Genomic DNA, 17,020 nt, shown 5'->3' with positions numbered 1-17,020 from the left:
TATGTTACCTCTTAACAAGCCAATGGTGACAGAAAATCATAGCAAGCAACACTAGCAAGTGTTTAGAAGAAATGAATATCATTTTCAGTAAATCAATGAGTAAAGTCCCAAGTGAAAATTCTACTAGGATTGATTTCCAGGAAATTGTTTACTCTGTTCTGCCAGTTCTTTAATTCAAGGATGCTAGAAGGAGAATGAAAAAGCTCTGATAACACACACACATATAGATTTAACCCTGACTAATACACAAAGTGAAAACTAGAAATGGAAATTTCTAATTTTCTCAATATGAGTCTTTAGGGTGAAATCAATTTACAGTAAGAGTTCAATTTTCATATCCAGATCTTTTATCTTAAAAATAAACTTGTTTTTGGGAATATAATCTCATTTTAAGATTGCTCCAAGTGCTTCTCATTTCACACTTTCTGGTTTCCCTATATGGGACTACATGTCTAGAACACATATATATTGAGAGAGCTACTTTTCTTAGAAACCATTTTGTCCCTCTGTTAACACTTCTTATGAAGGTTATGGTTGCACTTTGCCCAACTGTGTTTCATATTGCTAACTGAAAGAAAGTACTATCCATAGGTGATCTGAGAAAAAGAGATAAGAGAAATCGCCTCCAGGGAGTAAATGTATCAAACCCTCTATAAGGAAAAGGAAGAGATTTTTCCCATAGCAACCAATCAGATTTTAGCTATCTTTTTCTAGAATGTACTAGATAGATGTTGGCTATAATCTGATTAGGTGCTATGGGCAACACCTCCAATTTTCCTTTTTAGAAGGTTTGATACATTTACCCTGATTTGATCTTGAGGGCTTTTTTTAGAAATCATTAATGGCACCCAGTGGAGTTGATATTTTAATTTAAATAGTCTTGCAGAAGTCTTCAGAAATAGTTATAACCATTTTTTTTATTCTGTAAACTCCTTGACTGGCCATCGGTTGCTACTTTCGCATATCTTCTCATAATAATTTCACAAATATGCATCCCTGCCTGATCCTTGTGGTCTGCTTGGTTTGACACATTCCTGCAGGGAGGCATGGAATCTAATGAGGCAAAGGTGTTCACCAGGGACCCACCCAAGAAGGTATGAACTTTGCAGCTTCTGCCTCACAGGTCGCAGTTCCTGGAGTAGGCATCAGGCTAGATCAGTTAGAGAATGTAGAGTTGAAGAGAAATCGGGTACTAGAGTTAAGATAGCCCAGAAGTGGCAGGACAGCTGTTTAGGCTGGATAACTGGCATGGGAAACGGATAGCTGTCACCAATAATCTGGGAGTCCAGGTTAAGCTGGGGAGCTGTGAACTGGATACTTTGTAGATGAGATGATCTGCAGCAAGGATTGTCTGGAGTCCAGGTAAAGATGAGAAGCTTGAGAGCTGGATATCATGTGGGTGAAATGATCTGCAGCACGGATGATTCACAACTGAACAGACAGAGGGACTTGAATATCTGGCACTATATAAGAGACAGAGGTGCCATACGTAGTTTGGGGCCATGATTGGTCAACCAATGGCTGTGAGACAGAAGTGTCAATTAACTACCTGAATCCAACATGGCAGCTGCCATGAAGGGATTTCGGCACTCAGTGCGAGAAGAGGAAGAAGAAAGGGAGTCCCGGGCAGGTAAGCGTAATGGACCCCGACCGAGTGTTATGAGGGTCTGGTGCATGATAAATAATGCCTTACAGTAAGGCTACTTATTACTTTTTTCTCCCAAGACAAAAATTGACAACTCTCACCAGGATACTAACTGACAGGGTCATTATTTTCAGTGGAGCAGGTAGAGGTGTGCGCAGAATGAGAAAAGTTGTCCAAGTTCCAAACTGAATTTATGTTTTCTATGAACATGTTTTGTTTTTTACTCACTAGTAAGTATATGGCATTTTATTATTTAGCATATACAATTTATATCAATGTTAATAACATAAAATATGTATTTCTTCTTCTGTTTTCAGGAAGCTGGCAAAATCCACGCTAGTTCTAATCCTAGTGTTCGGTGTCCACTACATTGTCTTTGTTTGTTTACCACACACATTTACTGGTCTAGCTTGGGAGATTCGAATGCACTTTGAACTCTTCTTCAACTCATTTCAGGTGCAGGAACACATTCAATTGAAATGTTAAATGTATGTTTGAGGTTTTATCTATATACAAACTTAGGTTGTTGTATAACTTAGTTATGAAATAAGGAATTGCAAATGAGTCTCATAAACATTGGCCTGTTCCCTATATTTGGAGATTACTTTATTCCCATAAAATGTATCCCTTGTGAATTTGAATAAGTTTAGATTTTCAATACTATCTTTCCCAACTACTGGTTGTACAAGTGTGATAGCTGTCTGCAAATTTCCACATTGCAATTCTCTAATTTTAAGGGAACTTCTATTGGTCAAAAATGTAAACCACTGAATGTTGTTCTTCCCATATTAACGGAGTATTTATTTTATTTCCAACAGGGTTTCTTTGTCTCAATAATCTACTGTTACTGCAATGGTGAGGTAAGTTTTGTGTCAAAGCATAGAATTTCAATCTACATTCTTTTTTATCTGTTGCATGCTGTTGTTATGCAGTAAATATATTAACAAAAGTGGAAAGCAAATTAATTTAATGAAAATGTTGTTTACTTTTTTTCTCAATGCAGTCATTTTACTTTCACACAGTTGTTAAAGAATGAAGTCTAGTTACTGTGTACAATCATGGACAAAAGTTTGCTGCTTCAGTGTTTTTAGACATTTTTGTCAGATGTTGCTATGGAATACTGAAGTAAAATTACAAGCATTTCATAAGTGTCAAAGGCTTTTATTGACAATTACATTAAGTTTATGCAAAGAGTCAATATTTGCAGTGTTTACCCGTCTGTTTGACGACTTCTGCAATTTGCCATGTCATGCTCTCAATCAACTTCTGGGCCACATACTGACTGATGGCCGCCCATTCTTGCCTAATCACTGTTTGAAGTTTGTCAGAATTTGTGGGTTTTTGTTTGTCCACCCGCCTCTTGAGGATTGACCACAAGTTGTCAATGGGATAAAGGTCTGGGGAGTTTTCTGGCCATGGACCCAATATTTCAATGTTTTGATCCCTGAGCCACTTAGTTATCAGTTTTGCTTAAAGGCAAGGTACTCCATCAAGCTGGAAAAGGCATTGTTCATCACCAAACTGTTCTTGGATGGTTGGGAAAAGTTGCTCTTGGAGAATGTTTTGGTACCATTTTTTATTCATGGCTGTGTTCTTAGGCAAACTTGTCTTTGAAATAGTTGGCCACAGAGCTGACGAAACACGTTAGATGGAACAGGAAGACTCTCTTTATTACTTTGGACTTGCAAATTTACATTGAATAATTATCATAAGAACAACATCCACCACTCTCTCTTTCATTTGGACATCAGTATAGCTGGTTATTTGGATCTGAACATACAGACTTTTTTTATGTATATCGGATACTACTGGGGTCACATCGGGCGTAATAAATACCCAGCTGATTCTGTGAGAGATCGCAGTTAACTCCGCTACCCCACCACAGCATTCACAGAGGGTCCACACAGATGCTTTATCGGACCTCTTATTATAACAATCAAACTTATATTGGATATTATTGAGGCGACACTGAGCGGATATAATACCCAGCTGATACCGCGAGAGATCGCAGTTAACCCCGCCACCCCACTACAACATCCACGGAGGGTCTACATAGATATTTTATCGGACCACCTACTGAAGCATCATAGGGTCTCTGTGAATTCCCACCCTATTGAGATACAGAGCACCATTAACGAGTGACTCTGCAATTTGTCATCATTCCAGTAATTGAGACAGTGCCTTCTGATACTACCAAAAGAGAGAAGGAGGCATGAGGATATCGCAGTAAGAGACACATTGTGTCCACTCTTTTAATATACGACAGCTATATATATATATATATATTTATATATATATATATATATATATATATATATATACACACACACACAAGTTAACCCGTGCATGATACTCATGCATTCTAGTCAAATCAAGCTACTTAAGGTGTTAAAAAGGTTCTTGTCATGCATTTGGGCCATAGCCAAGGCCTCCTCAGGGGAAGAGCGTTACTTCCCGACGTAAGCGCCCTTTTTTAACATGGTTTTGTCCACATGTCACTGTCACGGTCACAAACAGGAGTACAGCTAGGAGTCACGAATATGGTGAAAACACTCTGTTTATTTGCAGAAAGGTATAAATAGCAGGTAATTGAGAGCAGTAGTAAATACCAGGTGCAAGCAGATGCAGGAAATTATACCAATGTTCAGAAACCAGCAGGTAAGCAGCTAATGCAGGGAAGTATGAACAGGTTCCAAACAGGCATGAACCAGAGAAGCAAGGCAGGAGGAAGAATCCACAGGTTGCACAAGCATATGACATCACAGGATGGGACAACAATAGCCAGCCCTGTGTGCTGGGGGAAACAGGATTAAATGGACCACACCCAGGTGCATGGAATGATTAGTGAACAGGAAGGTTAACCCCTAATGCACACAATAAAGCACAATAGCAGCTCCTCTGGTGAGTGGAGGAACTGCCAATACAATACAATAATAGGACAAAAGGGCAGGAGCTGCCATGCAAAGCAGTATGTACTGCAAGGGGCTTGCAGGCAGATCCTGACAGTCACCACCTCATCATTCTTCTCCATCACCTCATCCTTCATCTTTATCGCCACATCTATCCAGATGTCTATCCAGACACAGGGATCTCTCTCAACAGTCCTGAGTATCACACTCCTCTCACTCTGTCACCCCCGGCAACCACCAACCACTCCCCACTGTCACCCCAGGCAACCACCAACCACTCCCAACTGTCACTTCTCCTTCAAGAAATATATATTTTTTTTAAATCTTTATAAACACTTTTAACAATTAACAAATTAAATTAACAAATTAAAAACATCTTAGAATACCAAATTTAAACCCTTTCTGAATTTTTTTTTCCACACACACTAAGAATTTACTAGGTCAGTGTATAACTCCGCCCAGCAGGTGGCGCTGCAGCTTGGTTTTATTTTTTACACACACACACACACACACAGACAGACTAACACACGTCACTAAGCATTTATATTATAGATATATATATATATATTTTTTTATTTTCGTTTTTCGTTTTCTTTCTTTTTTATACTGATTTTTGAGCTCCAACGATATATCTCATCTAAGCACCTAATAGAGAGGTATCAAAGATTAGATATACCATCATATATCTACACAATTTGTGGTACTTATTTACATTATTCATATATATTTTTTCTGGGACTTTCTTTTGGAACCATCCATATTTAATATACATATTTAAGGGTACTGGCCAGACACACTATATTAATATTTTTTTTTATACTTTATTCTGTATTTTACCTACTTTATTTAATGTACATTGGTTCAATTTTAATGTATATATCAATTTTGCTATCAATAAATTCCAAGCATACCATTTCTGCCATCTGTATATATATAATTTTTTCAGTGTAATTATATTGTGGCACATCCCATATGTTTTATTACATATATACTGGTTTAAAACTTGTGAATGAGCCCACTCCCTTTCCTGAGAAACAGCCCCACATATGAATGGTCTCAGAATGCTTTACTGTTGGCATGACACAGGACTGATGGTAGTGCTCACCTTTCCTTCTCTGAACAAGCATTTTTGCCAGATCCCCCATACAATCTGAAAGGGATTTCATCAGAGAAAATTACTTTACTCCAGTCCTCAGCAGTTCAATTCCTGTAGAAGAATATCAGTCTGTCCCTGATTTGCCTGGAGAGAAGTGGCTTCTTTGCTGGCCTTCTTGATACCAAGAAATCCTCCAAAAGTCTTCACCTCACTGTGCGTGCAGATGCATTCACACCTGCCTGCTGCCATTCCTGAGCAAGCTCTGCACCTGTGGTGCCCTGATCCCACAGCTGAATCAACTTTAGGAGATGGTCCTGGCGCTTGCTCGATTTTCTTGAGTACCCTAAACCCTTCATCACAACTATTGAACCTCTCTCCTTGAAGCTCTTGATGATCCGATAAATGGTTGATTCAGGTGCAATCTTACTAACAGCAAGAACCTTGCCTGAGAAACCTTTTTTGTGCAAAGCAATAATAACTGCACATGCTTCCTTGCAGGTAACCATGGTTGACAGAGGAAAAACAATGATTTCAAGCTTCAACCTCCTTTTAAAGTTTTGTTATTCTAACTCATTTAGCATAACAAAGTGATTTCCAGCCTTGCCCTCGTCAACACTCTCACCTCTGTTAACGAGAGAATCACTGACCTGATATAAGCCGGTCCTTTTGTGGCAGGGCTGAAATGTAGTGGAAATGTTGTTTTTGCTATAAAGTGCATTGTTATGGCAAAGAGGGACTTCGAAAATGAATTGCAGTTCATCTGATCAATCTTCATGACATTCTGGAGTATATGCATATTGCCATCATAAAAACTGAGGCAGCAAACTTGTGAAAAATAATATTTGTGTCATTCTCAAAACTTTTGGCCATGACTATACACTGAATGGCAAGTTTACTGGGTACATGTGGCTTCCCGTGTAATTGATTACTTAACCACTAATGAAATAATAGTTGCATACCTTACTATTTACTGCATTGCACTACATGCATTACTATTTAATGCAGGTAGGTTTGTGCAAACATATTGTGCACATAAGTGCAATGCAGAAGAGGAATGGGTAAGATAACACATTTAGGTGAGTATGGTTTTGTTTCAAATACACCGGCATGAGTATTCTAGAAACAGAACCACTGCTGGCAATTGTATACACAATTATGTCACAAGACAAGAGTATTGAGAATTAGCTAAAACACATACAACATCCAGCCACTAGCCATCATGTGGTCAAAAATAAAACAGTGGTGCAAAAAAGGCATATCAGAATGTATGGAAAATAGAAGCAGAGAAGTATGGGGGCCTTAACAGTGCAGATAGTAAATAACATATATATTTCAGGAAAGGTTTATTAATTAAGGTACCCTTTCTACCTTATCTTATAACTATAGATGCTCAGGCTCGGTGTCGTGAACATAGAGAGCTTGCAGTTATTTCTAAGGGATAATTCATAACTGCAGTGTAAATAGGTTGTATCAAATGAATCCATTGATAAGTTAGTGTAGAAGTTAAAGACACAGAGTCTGATGTAACTGTGTTTGATGGCTTTTTACATCCCAGTGTGAGGAGATAAGCCTGCCACTTTTAGCAGCTTCCAGGATGTTCGCTTTAGAGACTTGAATAGACTTTGTGGTGCTAATCACAGCTGGAGATCCTGGTAGGCAGCATGTGAAAGCCTATACAGGTATATAGAAATATGACCTTCAAAGGAAAATGTTGTCATAGTTCATATTTTGGGAAATCTGGAGGCCGCTCTGTACTAAGGGGCAAAAACCACCCAGGGGTTTAAAACAGATACCAACTACACAGGGAACAGCCATAGGCACATGTATTTCAAGATGAGATTGGATATTGTTGTAATTCCATTATGTTTGGTATGTAAACGTGCGGGGGATTATGACCGGTTTATTGAGGGGGGAGTTATTTCTCTGAGATATATCTGTGAAGAATTACCAACAGGTCAAAAGTTAGGAATAGTTTGACCAAACCTGAGGTAACACCCAGGGGACATTTTCGCCCCCACATTAGCATTAACACTGCCCCTGTGAATGCCGTCCCATTTGAGTTTGCTTAAAAACCTGTGTCTGGAGGGACAAATTGTCAGACTTTTGGGGATCAATCTAATTGAAGGACTGTCGATCTCTCCTGCCTGCCCCAGGCATACAGATTATTATTTGTAAGTAATGCTCTGTACTTTCATCCCATTTATTTTATAAGAAACAATTGCACTATATTTGTATGTATTTCATTATCTTTTTATCTTAAGCATTGTGGATGTATTTTCCATATTAAATTACACTTCATAAGTTCTAGTCTCTGTGTTCTTACGAATTCACGCGACAGTTTGCTCAAGACGCTACCTAATTGAAACTGTGCAAACCTTGTGGTTTATGTGAACTCTGATTAAAGTAAATTGTGCTAGATTAATGCTAGGGAGAACCGAAGGCTTCCTAAATAAGAGTGTCAGCTCTTGTCCGAAAAACCTTGGTGGTGGTAATTAGTATCGCAAAGTTAGTGTGTGGCATAGATAGGGAAGGATTTAATCATTTTAGACAGACCAGGTGGTTGTTATTTGGTTAACCCTGCATCACATAAGCATCACCCAGACTCAGGTGAGTGCTGTTCGGGACACACTGTACCCCGAGAACCAAAACACTTGAACTTAGCAGATCCGCACAACCTCTGAATTGAAAACGAGGCAAAACGTCATTGTTACGTAAATGGGACTCGGATCTCACAAGCTTTGGATTCTATAAGTACCGCCCTCCACAGTGATCCAGCGCCATTTTACAGAGGGACATAGAAGGGGTAGCACAGTTCTTAGCAGTCTCTAGTGCAGTTGGGCAGCATCATAGGTAGAATAGAATAAGAAGGAGTAGCAGTGTTCATCAAAGTCTCCAGTGACATTCAAGAGGGCTCCATTGCTAATTCCATTACTTTTCTTTACTGACACTGCTGTGTGGCAATGTTTCCTAGATGTGCTAGGAACTGCTGTATGCTTGAGTCATTGCTCTGTCGCTTAGCATCCAGCCAGGTCGCTGCAGTCTTTGTTAGAAAGTGTATGAAAATAATATTGTGACCGGTGAGGTGGTCAAAATTGACTGCAAATGACTTCATCACCATTGGAATCCACCATTACAGAAATCTCAGTATTTTGATGTAATTGGCGGGAAACGCCTTCCTCGTGAAACTTGAAGTTCATTTTTATGAACATCATCTTTTCCACATCTTGAAAAAAGTATCCTTCTATGCCAATCGCTGACAAGGTTCCCGACTGTGCTGAAAAATCTTTCAGAGTACACACTGAAGGGTGGGCAGCTTAGGCAGTGCAAAGTGAGTTGGTACATGGGTCTCCAAATTTCCTTTTTTCCTCCCAGTATGTAAAAGGACTGTCTGATGTGTCTATTTCTATGCTGTCGTTCAAATAATCCTCTACCATCCTTTGGATGTTGATAGTAGGATCAGGTGGAGCTACGGCAGAGGTGTCACATTTTTTGGTCAATTCTTTTAGACCAGACCAGATGTCAAAATGTCAGCAGTTGAGTGAGAAACTGAAGGAGGAGACGCCGTCATGTCACATAACACTTGAGCAGTCATCTTGCTCACCAGGAACTCCTTGCATCTCTTCAGATCTGGGTTAGTTGGTAACAAAGAGAAGACATAGCTCTTAAACCAAGGATCAAGCACAGTCGCCAAAATGTAGTTATTTGATTTCAAGATTTTGATAACTCTTGGATCCTGGCGAAGCGAATAAAGTACTTGATCCACAAGTTCGACATACTACTCGTAATTGCTTTGTTTCATCTCCCCTTCAGTTTCTCAGGCTGCTTTTCCAAAAGTTAATTAAGGGAATCACTTGACTCAAGCTAGCAGTGTCTGAACTCGCTTCCCAGGTGACTACTTTGAATGGTTTCAGCACCTTACCCACACGGAAAGCATTCTCCACTGCGCTTGAGTAAAATACATCCCCCATGTCATGGCTTGCGGAGTAGGCGTGGATGGCTTTTCGCTGTTCCTCCATCCGCAGACGCATATACAGGGTGGAATACCACCTTGTCACAACCTCTTGCTTCAGTTGGTGGCAGGGCAAATTAAATTGCTCTTGTAACTTTTGCAAACTCATACATGCTGTTTCCGAATACCGGAAATGTCCAGATATTTTACGGGCCACAGACAACATCTCCTGCATGTCCCTGTCATTTTTTAAAAAGCTCTGCACCACCAAGTTTATTGTTTGAGCAAAACAGAGAATGTGATGGAATTCACCCAGCTGTAATGCTCTCACAATATTGGTGGCGTTATCAGAAATGACATATTCTGAGGCGAGTCCAAGCGGGATAAGCCATGTATCAATGACATCCCTTCGTTTTTGTAACAGATTCTCAGCTGTATGCCTCTTAGTGAAGCTGGTGATACACAGAGTAGCCTGCCTCTGACAAATGTTACTGCTGTTCCTGCTGTCACAGTCATATAATGTTTAGTTTGCCCACTTGTCCACATATCTGTGGTTAAGTGTACAGTGGGTAGAATAAAATTTTGTAGAACAATAATTACATGTTTATGAACCTTTTGGTAGAGGTGAGGAATAGCTTTTCTAGTGAAATGGTGTTGTGATGGGTGACAGCTTTCATACTTGCTTCCTCTTGCAAAGGATTGTTTAACAGTCAATTGTTGTAAACTGCTAGTAGTCTTCTTCTTGGTCTGCTTCTGGGATGCAGATTCACCCCCAGCAGCAGCAGCAGCAACAGCAGCAGCAGTTGGACTAACGCTCAATAATTCTTCTGAATAATCCAGGATAGTGGAGGAGTCATCTTACCTTATTAATTTAGATGCAGGACTAACTCCGATCGAGACTGAGGATATTGATGAGAGCGGTGTTGTGGGTGTAGATTGCAGGTGTTGTGAGTGTAGATTGCAGGCATCGGGATGTAGCTGAGAGAAGAGACCTAGCTGATGATGGACTGCTTGTTGTTATTGTTTTAGCATAAGTTTCTGATTTTACCAACAACTTGCCATGAACTCACTTCAAATGCCGTAACATGGATGAGGTTCCTAAATGGTAAAGGACCCTACCACTACTGACTGTGCCTTTATCAACGCTACAAATGGCTAGACAACTGTTGTCAGGATTTGGGTAAAAATAATTCCACACATAAGAGGTGGATTTTTTGGTTTTTATGTCCAGGCATGACAATGGCCTTCTTCTTATCACGTGCAAGAACTGCTTCCACCGGTGTAGGACTTACACAAACAACATCATCCTCATCAACATCCTCATTAGCACAGTCGTCGGCTACATGAATATAACCCTCATCCTGTTGCAATTCCAAAGTTGCATCCTCAAGTTGTGTATCACCGGCTACACTTGGGCTGTTCATGCACACATCTGCAGAAATGCTGAAAGGGGCCTGCTTTATGGGTACACTATCAGAATGGTCAGGATTACACATAGCATTCGTGGACAGACTCTCCCCAGAGATTTGTTTCATTTCTGAATCTGAACATACATTTTTCTCCAATGCCTTTCTGTTTTCTTTCAGCTCGGCTTTTACACGTGAAAGTTTATGGGCACAACTTTTATAGTCCGAATGATAAGGCCTTGCTTGGTCATGACTGACCTTACAAGAAGATGCCTCAATGACAGTTGCAGAACCAGCACTCATAGAGAAAAGGGGAAGGCCTCATTCTTTTCTTGCCACTGCGTGTGTAGAATGGCATGTTGGCAAATTTATTTCTTCTGCAGATAACTTTGCCTGGATTACAGGTCTTTTTTGCTTGACCTAGTTGAAAGGTGTTTTTTACATTGTGGTTTCCCTGACTTACAAACTCTATGCACTTTGACATAGGCTTTACAAGATGACGTAGAGGGATTACTATCATAATGATTAGTGCAACAGCTGCTTGGTGCTCCTGCTCTTGAGTGTACTGCTGTGAATCCATTTTGATAACACTGTACACTTTGACTGCATATTCAGAAGACCAAGCCTGCCAGCCCTAGTATTTCTATTTCAGCAATGACAATTAGCAAAGGAGCATTGGAGTTCTCCTCTTTGTGTGTAACCTATATAACACTGTACACTTTGACTGCAATTTCAGAAGACCAAGCCTGCCAGCCCTAGTATTTCTATTTCAGCAATCACAATTAGCAATGGAGCTCTCCTCTTTGTGTGTTACCTATATAACACAGTACAATATAACTGCAGATTTACACCAAGCCTGTCAGCGCTTGTATTTGTTTTTCAGCAATGAAAATTAGCAATGGAGCTCTCCTCTTTGTGTGTTACCTATATAACACAGTGTAATATGACTGCAGATTTACACCAAGCCTGCTAGCTCTAGTATTTCTATTTCAGCTATGGCAATTAGCAATGGAGCTCTCCTGAATGGCACTGGAGACTTTGAAGAACACTGCTACCCCTCTTCTTTCTATTCTACCTATGACGCTGCCCATCTGCTCTACAGACTGCCAAGAACTGTGCTTCCCCTTCTGTGTCCCTCTGTGATATGGTGCTGGATCGTTGTGGAGGGCGGTACTTATAGAATCCAAAACTCGCGAGATCCAATGACGTAACAATGACGTTTTGCCTCGTTTTCAATTCCAAGGGCCCGTGAAAGAGCCTGAGCATCTTTAATATATACAAACACACACACACACACACACACACATATATATATATATATATATATATATATATATATATATATATATATATATATATATATATAAATATATATATATATATATATATATATATATATATATACATTTTTTCAGGATAGTATAGATAGAATGTAGATGATAGTACATGGCAGGACATAATGTATATAGTATAGTTAGAATATATATTGCAGAGATGGTAGGATAGTATAGAAACAGTATATAATGCAGGTTTAGATGGTAGGATAGTTTAAACATAGTGTATATATTTAGTACAGTATTAGTGTTATAGTTTATAGATAGGAGTAAATTACAGTAAAATAGATAGTAGGCTAGTATATTTACAGTAAGATAGTTTGCAGGTTAGTATAGTATAGTTATACTATAGATTGCAGGCCAGTATAATATAGTTATAGTATACATTGTAGGTTAAATACAGTATAATATAGTATATAGTAATGTTAATACCTTGTTGAAAGATGCAAAGTGTGCAGGAAAGCATGACCAGGAGCCAGGTAAGTTTTCTGTAGTGTAGGAAGTTCAAAGAAGTGTATATGTGTGTTTGCACGGGCTTGGAGACTTTTTAAAGCCTCCAAAACCTGTAATTTCTTGCCCCCTATAGAGCTGCAATGTGCTGCTCTTATATATATATATATATATATATATATATATATATATATATATATATATAACATTGCTTGCTATAGCCGTGTGCTGGGGATCTTTCTGTGTGTTTGTTCCTTTTAGGATAACCCCACCCTTTCAAGCACCTGCTATGAGCCTATAAATTGATTGAGCAACTTCCCCTTCTGTATTTGTCTGAGAGGCATGTTGGTGTCAGTAGCTGAGGGGGAATGCTGGCATTGGATTGCTATTTGGAGGCTTTTAGGGTTCCTCCTGGTCAGTTAGCTCTCAATTTAAAAACACATATATGTATGGCCCAAATATTAAGACTCTCATTGTTTAGAGTTAGGACCACCCTATTAGCAAAAGCGCTGTGGAGTGGCGGGTAGCTTTAACATACATTTGTAAATGTGTGCAAATAAGACTTATGCATTTTTATCTACAGTAGAAATGGCAGGACTTTGCTGCAACTTCCACTTCTCTATATATATATATATATATATATATATATATAATATAAACCAGCAGGAAGCCAGTTTACATCCTGTACTGCGTAAGCATCTGAGCAAGCGGTGGCCTTTACTGGCCATGGAATTTGTTTCTATGGTTCATGCATAGCGTTCGTCTAAAATGCACTGGCCATTCCCATGGCCATTCATGCTCCCTTGTGATGACATCACTGTGGGGGCATGGTCAGGAGTGATCGCTCCTTTACCTTTATCATTGCAGCTATATTAGATCAATTAATTTAATTAATTAGCGGTCCTCTATTAGCAATACTTTTAATTTCCATACCGACTGCTGCAGGAACAATCAGGGTCAGGCTGGGTTGGGGGCTGGGAGGCATCTGCCCCCCGGCCCGGTCCCATAGTGAGCTGCCTTGGTCTGGGTCACTGGGCCACCTGCATTTTTCTTTCTTTAAAATAGGCTGCTAAGTCGAGTTTTGCCCCCCGGGCTAAAATTTGCCAGCCCTTCCCTGGGAACAATTCATATTTCATTTTTAAATAGATAAACAATGAAAGTGGAGGTAATTATTTATATGTTAAATGCAACTTTCGCTTTTATTTAAGACCTTGTAAATACAATATCATAATGTATATAAATATATTTTTATTTAATTATTTGTTAAAAATAGGAAAAAATTATCTCTGCACTGTATACTAACAAATATGCTTAACACCTGCTTATCAGTCAGGCTTACAAACACACACTGGCATACCCCTGGAATAAGTATTATATTTTTGACTTGTTTGCATCGCAAAATGTATCTGACACTACATGTGTGCTTTTTCTTTCATGTTTCTTTTCATATGTATGCCAAAATGCACATATGCGGCGACCTCTAAATTAACTCCTAAGTGTTTAATTAATTCAATTAATTAAATAGTATCGTCACATCTGTGTTCTTTTTATCTAAGGGATTAAATTGAGTTTAATATTTGTAAATAGCGGTTAATTGCTTGTGTCTTTATCAATATACATTGTTTTTTGATGCTGTAGATGAGTAATCACTATCTGACTAGGATTCTGTAGGAATTGGTTGAGTGAGATAAAATAAAAATCTCTTGTACTATAAGAAAGACTATAAGCCTGAACAAGGTATGCAAACAATATAAGTATTTAATGCCAAAGGTGGTTGTTTGTTCAAAAGCTTCAGCTCAATCATTCCCAATATTTGTCCAGCACGACATTTGCAAACTGATTTACCAGCTATGAAACATTAGAATCTGAAATATTGAATTTCACCAAATCCCAAAATTACCAATCTGTATTGAGGTTTGAAATGTGCAATAAACATTACAAAACTGAATCTTCCTATATTTGCTGTTTACCAAGACCAAGTACCAGCAAAGAAAAAAAGTACCTAAAATATAACTTGGAGCGGGCTGAGAAAAAATAAACTATAATGTAAAACACAGGACCTACACATACTTCATGAACCAAATGAAGCAGAATAATGATTGAAGGTGATGATGGCAAAGTGATAAGCAGCTGGCTAATGCATTTTTTTTTCTCGAGCTGTAAATGGTTAATGGAAGTGGTATCCACAGCTTAAACACTGTTTATAAAAATTTACATTATGTACTATATGAACATTTTTATAGAAATTTTATAAAACTAGGTAGCTCACCTATAACAAAAAATATAGTATATTTCCTACAACTGACATTTGATATTATGCTACTCTTTGCTATTTAACTGTTTTGGTTAGCATATTACCTATATGGTCTCTGTTCTATATAATTGAACTCATGGGATAGTGCAATTAACTGATTAGAGAGAGGGGGCTAGTATAAAGTACTGTGGCCCGGGCCTGCTCATGTAATGGCATGGGTCACTAACTTGGTGTATCCCCATTCCCTTTGGTGGCTTCGGAAGGGTCCTAAGAAGTTTCTGTACCAGGGCCCTGCTGATCAGCTATTTGATACCATTTCAATAGCTGTTTAAAATATAATTTAATAAGAATTAATATAGTTTTGACAATTGAGTTCTTTTGCCTTTAAGATACTATTACATGAGTACTCATTATGTAAAAATTGTAATCGACAAGTGTTTTAATTTGTGTACACTTTTATGTGCTACCTAATAAAATATATTATAATTTTTCATGAAAAATTAGCTATCTTTACAACTTTTTTGCTGTTGTGAAAATATTTAAGTCTGGTATTTTATGGTATAATGAAGCATTTCCATGTTTGACTCACCATATAGCATATTAAGCTTAATGGAGTTTAATGTCACAGATTCAGTTTTATATTCTTCATTTTATTAGGTTCAGACAGAAATTAAGAAAACTTGGACTAGATGGAATCTTGCTTTTGATTGGAAGAGCACAACACGCTGTGGTAACTTCAGGTATGGGTCGGTCCTGACAAACATGACACAAAGCACAAGCAGCCAATCACAAATGGTAACTAGCTCGCGCATGGTATTGATCTCCAGCAAAGTCAGTCGAAGTGTCAGCAAACAAGTTGATGGACATATGATTTTACCAGGGTATGTAAGAAGTAATTCAGATCAAGATTGTTTGCCTCGGTGGATCCAGGAAGAGGCCAATGAGGATGAGGAAAAGCAAGTTGATGATATATCTCTGAAGGAAACGCTAAGGCCATTGCATATGAGCACAGAGGCAGAGGTCAACAGAAATGAAATAGAAGAAACACTGTAATTAATTGCTTCAGAATATGGTCCTAAGGATACTTAACATAAAAACGGGTACACTTATTTTTACATACTGGCAGGGTTTGCCTTGTGAAGGTCATTTCAGGATGATTCAGTAACAAAGTCTGATATAAAGCACAATAAAGATTATTGAAAGTGTTTCTTAATATATTGGAGGGAAGGCAAACAATAAAGCTATTACTTAATAGCTTGAAAAAAAGCTATTCTGTTAACATAATAATGGTAAATGCTGTACTACATATAAATATCTCTATAACATTGGTTTAAAATAAATGTTTATTTAAATTTACATTGCTGTGCTTTCAATAAAATGTTGTTACTTCATTACAATCATTTTTGGTTAAACAAAAAAATATGGCACTGAATGAATAGTGACCTTATTTGAATACACCTATATGGCCCCACGGAAAAAGATAATTTAAATGAATAAAAACCTCAATGTCTCAGGGCAAAAATACTTTGGCAACCTAAGAACAGAAATGTTACTTGAGTTGAAATGTCATATCTGTACAATACACTTTTAAAATATAAACCCACAACTTTATGTCAACCAAATTCCAAATATATGGAAGGCTTGCATGTGTATTTTATAGATATTGCTATTGACATGGTCTTATTATACTTGTAATTGAGAGAGGGCATTGAAAAAAATTACAATTTGTTTGTGCTATATATACATATATATATATATCTTTTGTATTATAAGGTAAATTTGACACATAATACATATATATTTTCTTGTATTTGGCACATATTTTGAATGTAATATCAAATATTGTAAATGGGAATGTGGGACTGCATTATATAATAAAGTGTTTATAAAGATACTTTTAAAAAGTTATGTTTTTGGAATGTTAAGCTTAATATTGTATTGAGCACTCAAGGCCAAATTAAAACCTTAAAGTTACTA

General features: G+C 38.0%; 1 protein-coding gene across 1 annotated transcript in view; it reads left to right on the top strand.

Moving 5' to 3' along the window:
• PTH2R (parathyroid hormone 2 receptor) overlaps positions 1 to 16,771 on the top strand; it is a 288,624-nt gene extending 271,853 nt beyond the window's left edge. Inside the window, exons 11-13 of the mRNA XM_075178631.1 lie at positions 1,963 to 2,101; positions 2,464 to 2,505; positions 15,701 to 16,771. Coding sequence (XP_075034732.1) covers positions 1,963 to 2,101; positions 2,464 to 2,505; positions 15,701 to 16,096 — 577 coding nt within the window. The 3' untranslated portion in view covers positions 16,097 to 16,771. The remainder of the gene's footprint in view (positions 1 to 1,962; positions 2,102 to 2,463; positions 2,506 to 15,700) is intronic.
• The last annotated feature ends 249 nt before the right edge of the window (positions 16,772 to 17,020 follow it).

Source organism: Mixophyes fleayi, chromosome 7 (assembly GCF_038048845.1).
Source record: "Mixophyes fleayi isolate aMixFle1 chromosome 7, aMixFle1.hap1, whole genome shotgun sequence".
Taxonomy (NCBI): domain Eukaryota; kingdom Metazoa; phylum Chordata; class Amphibia; order Anura; family Limnodynastidae; genus Mixophyes; species Mixophyes fleayi.
This window is presented reverse-complemented; position numbering and strand designations above follow the sequence as displayed.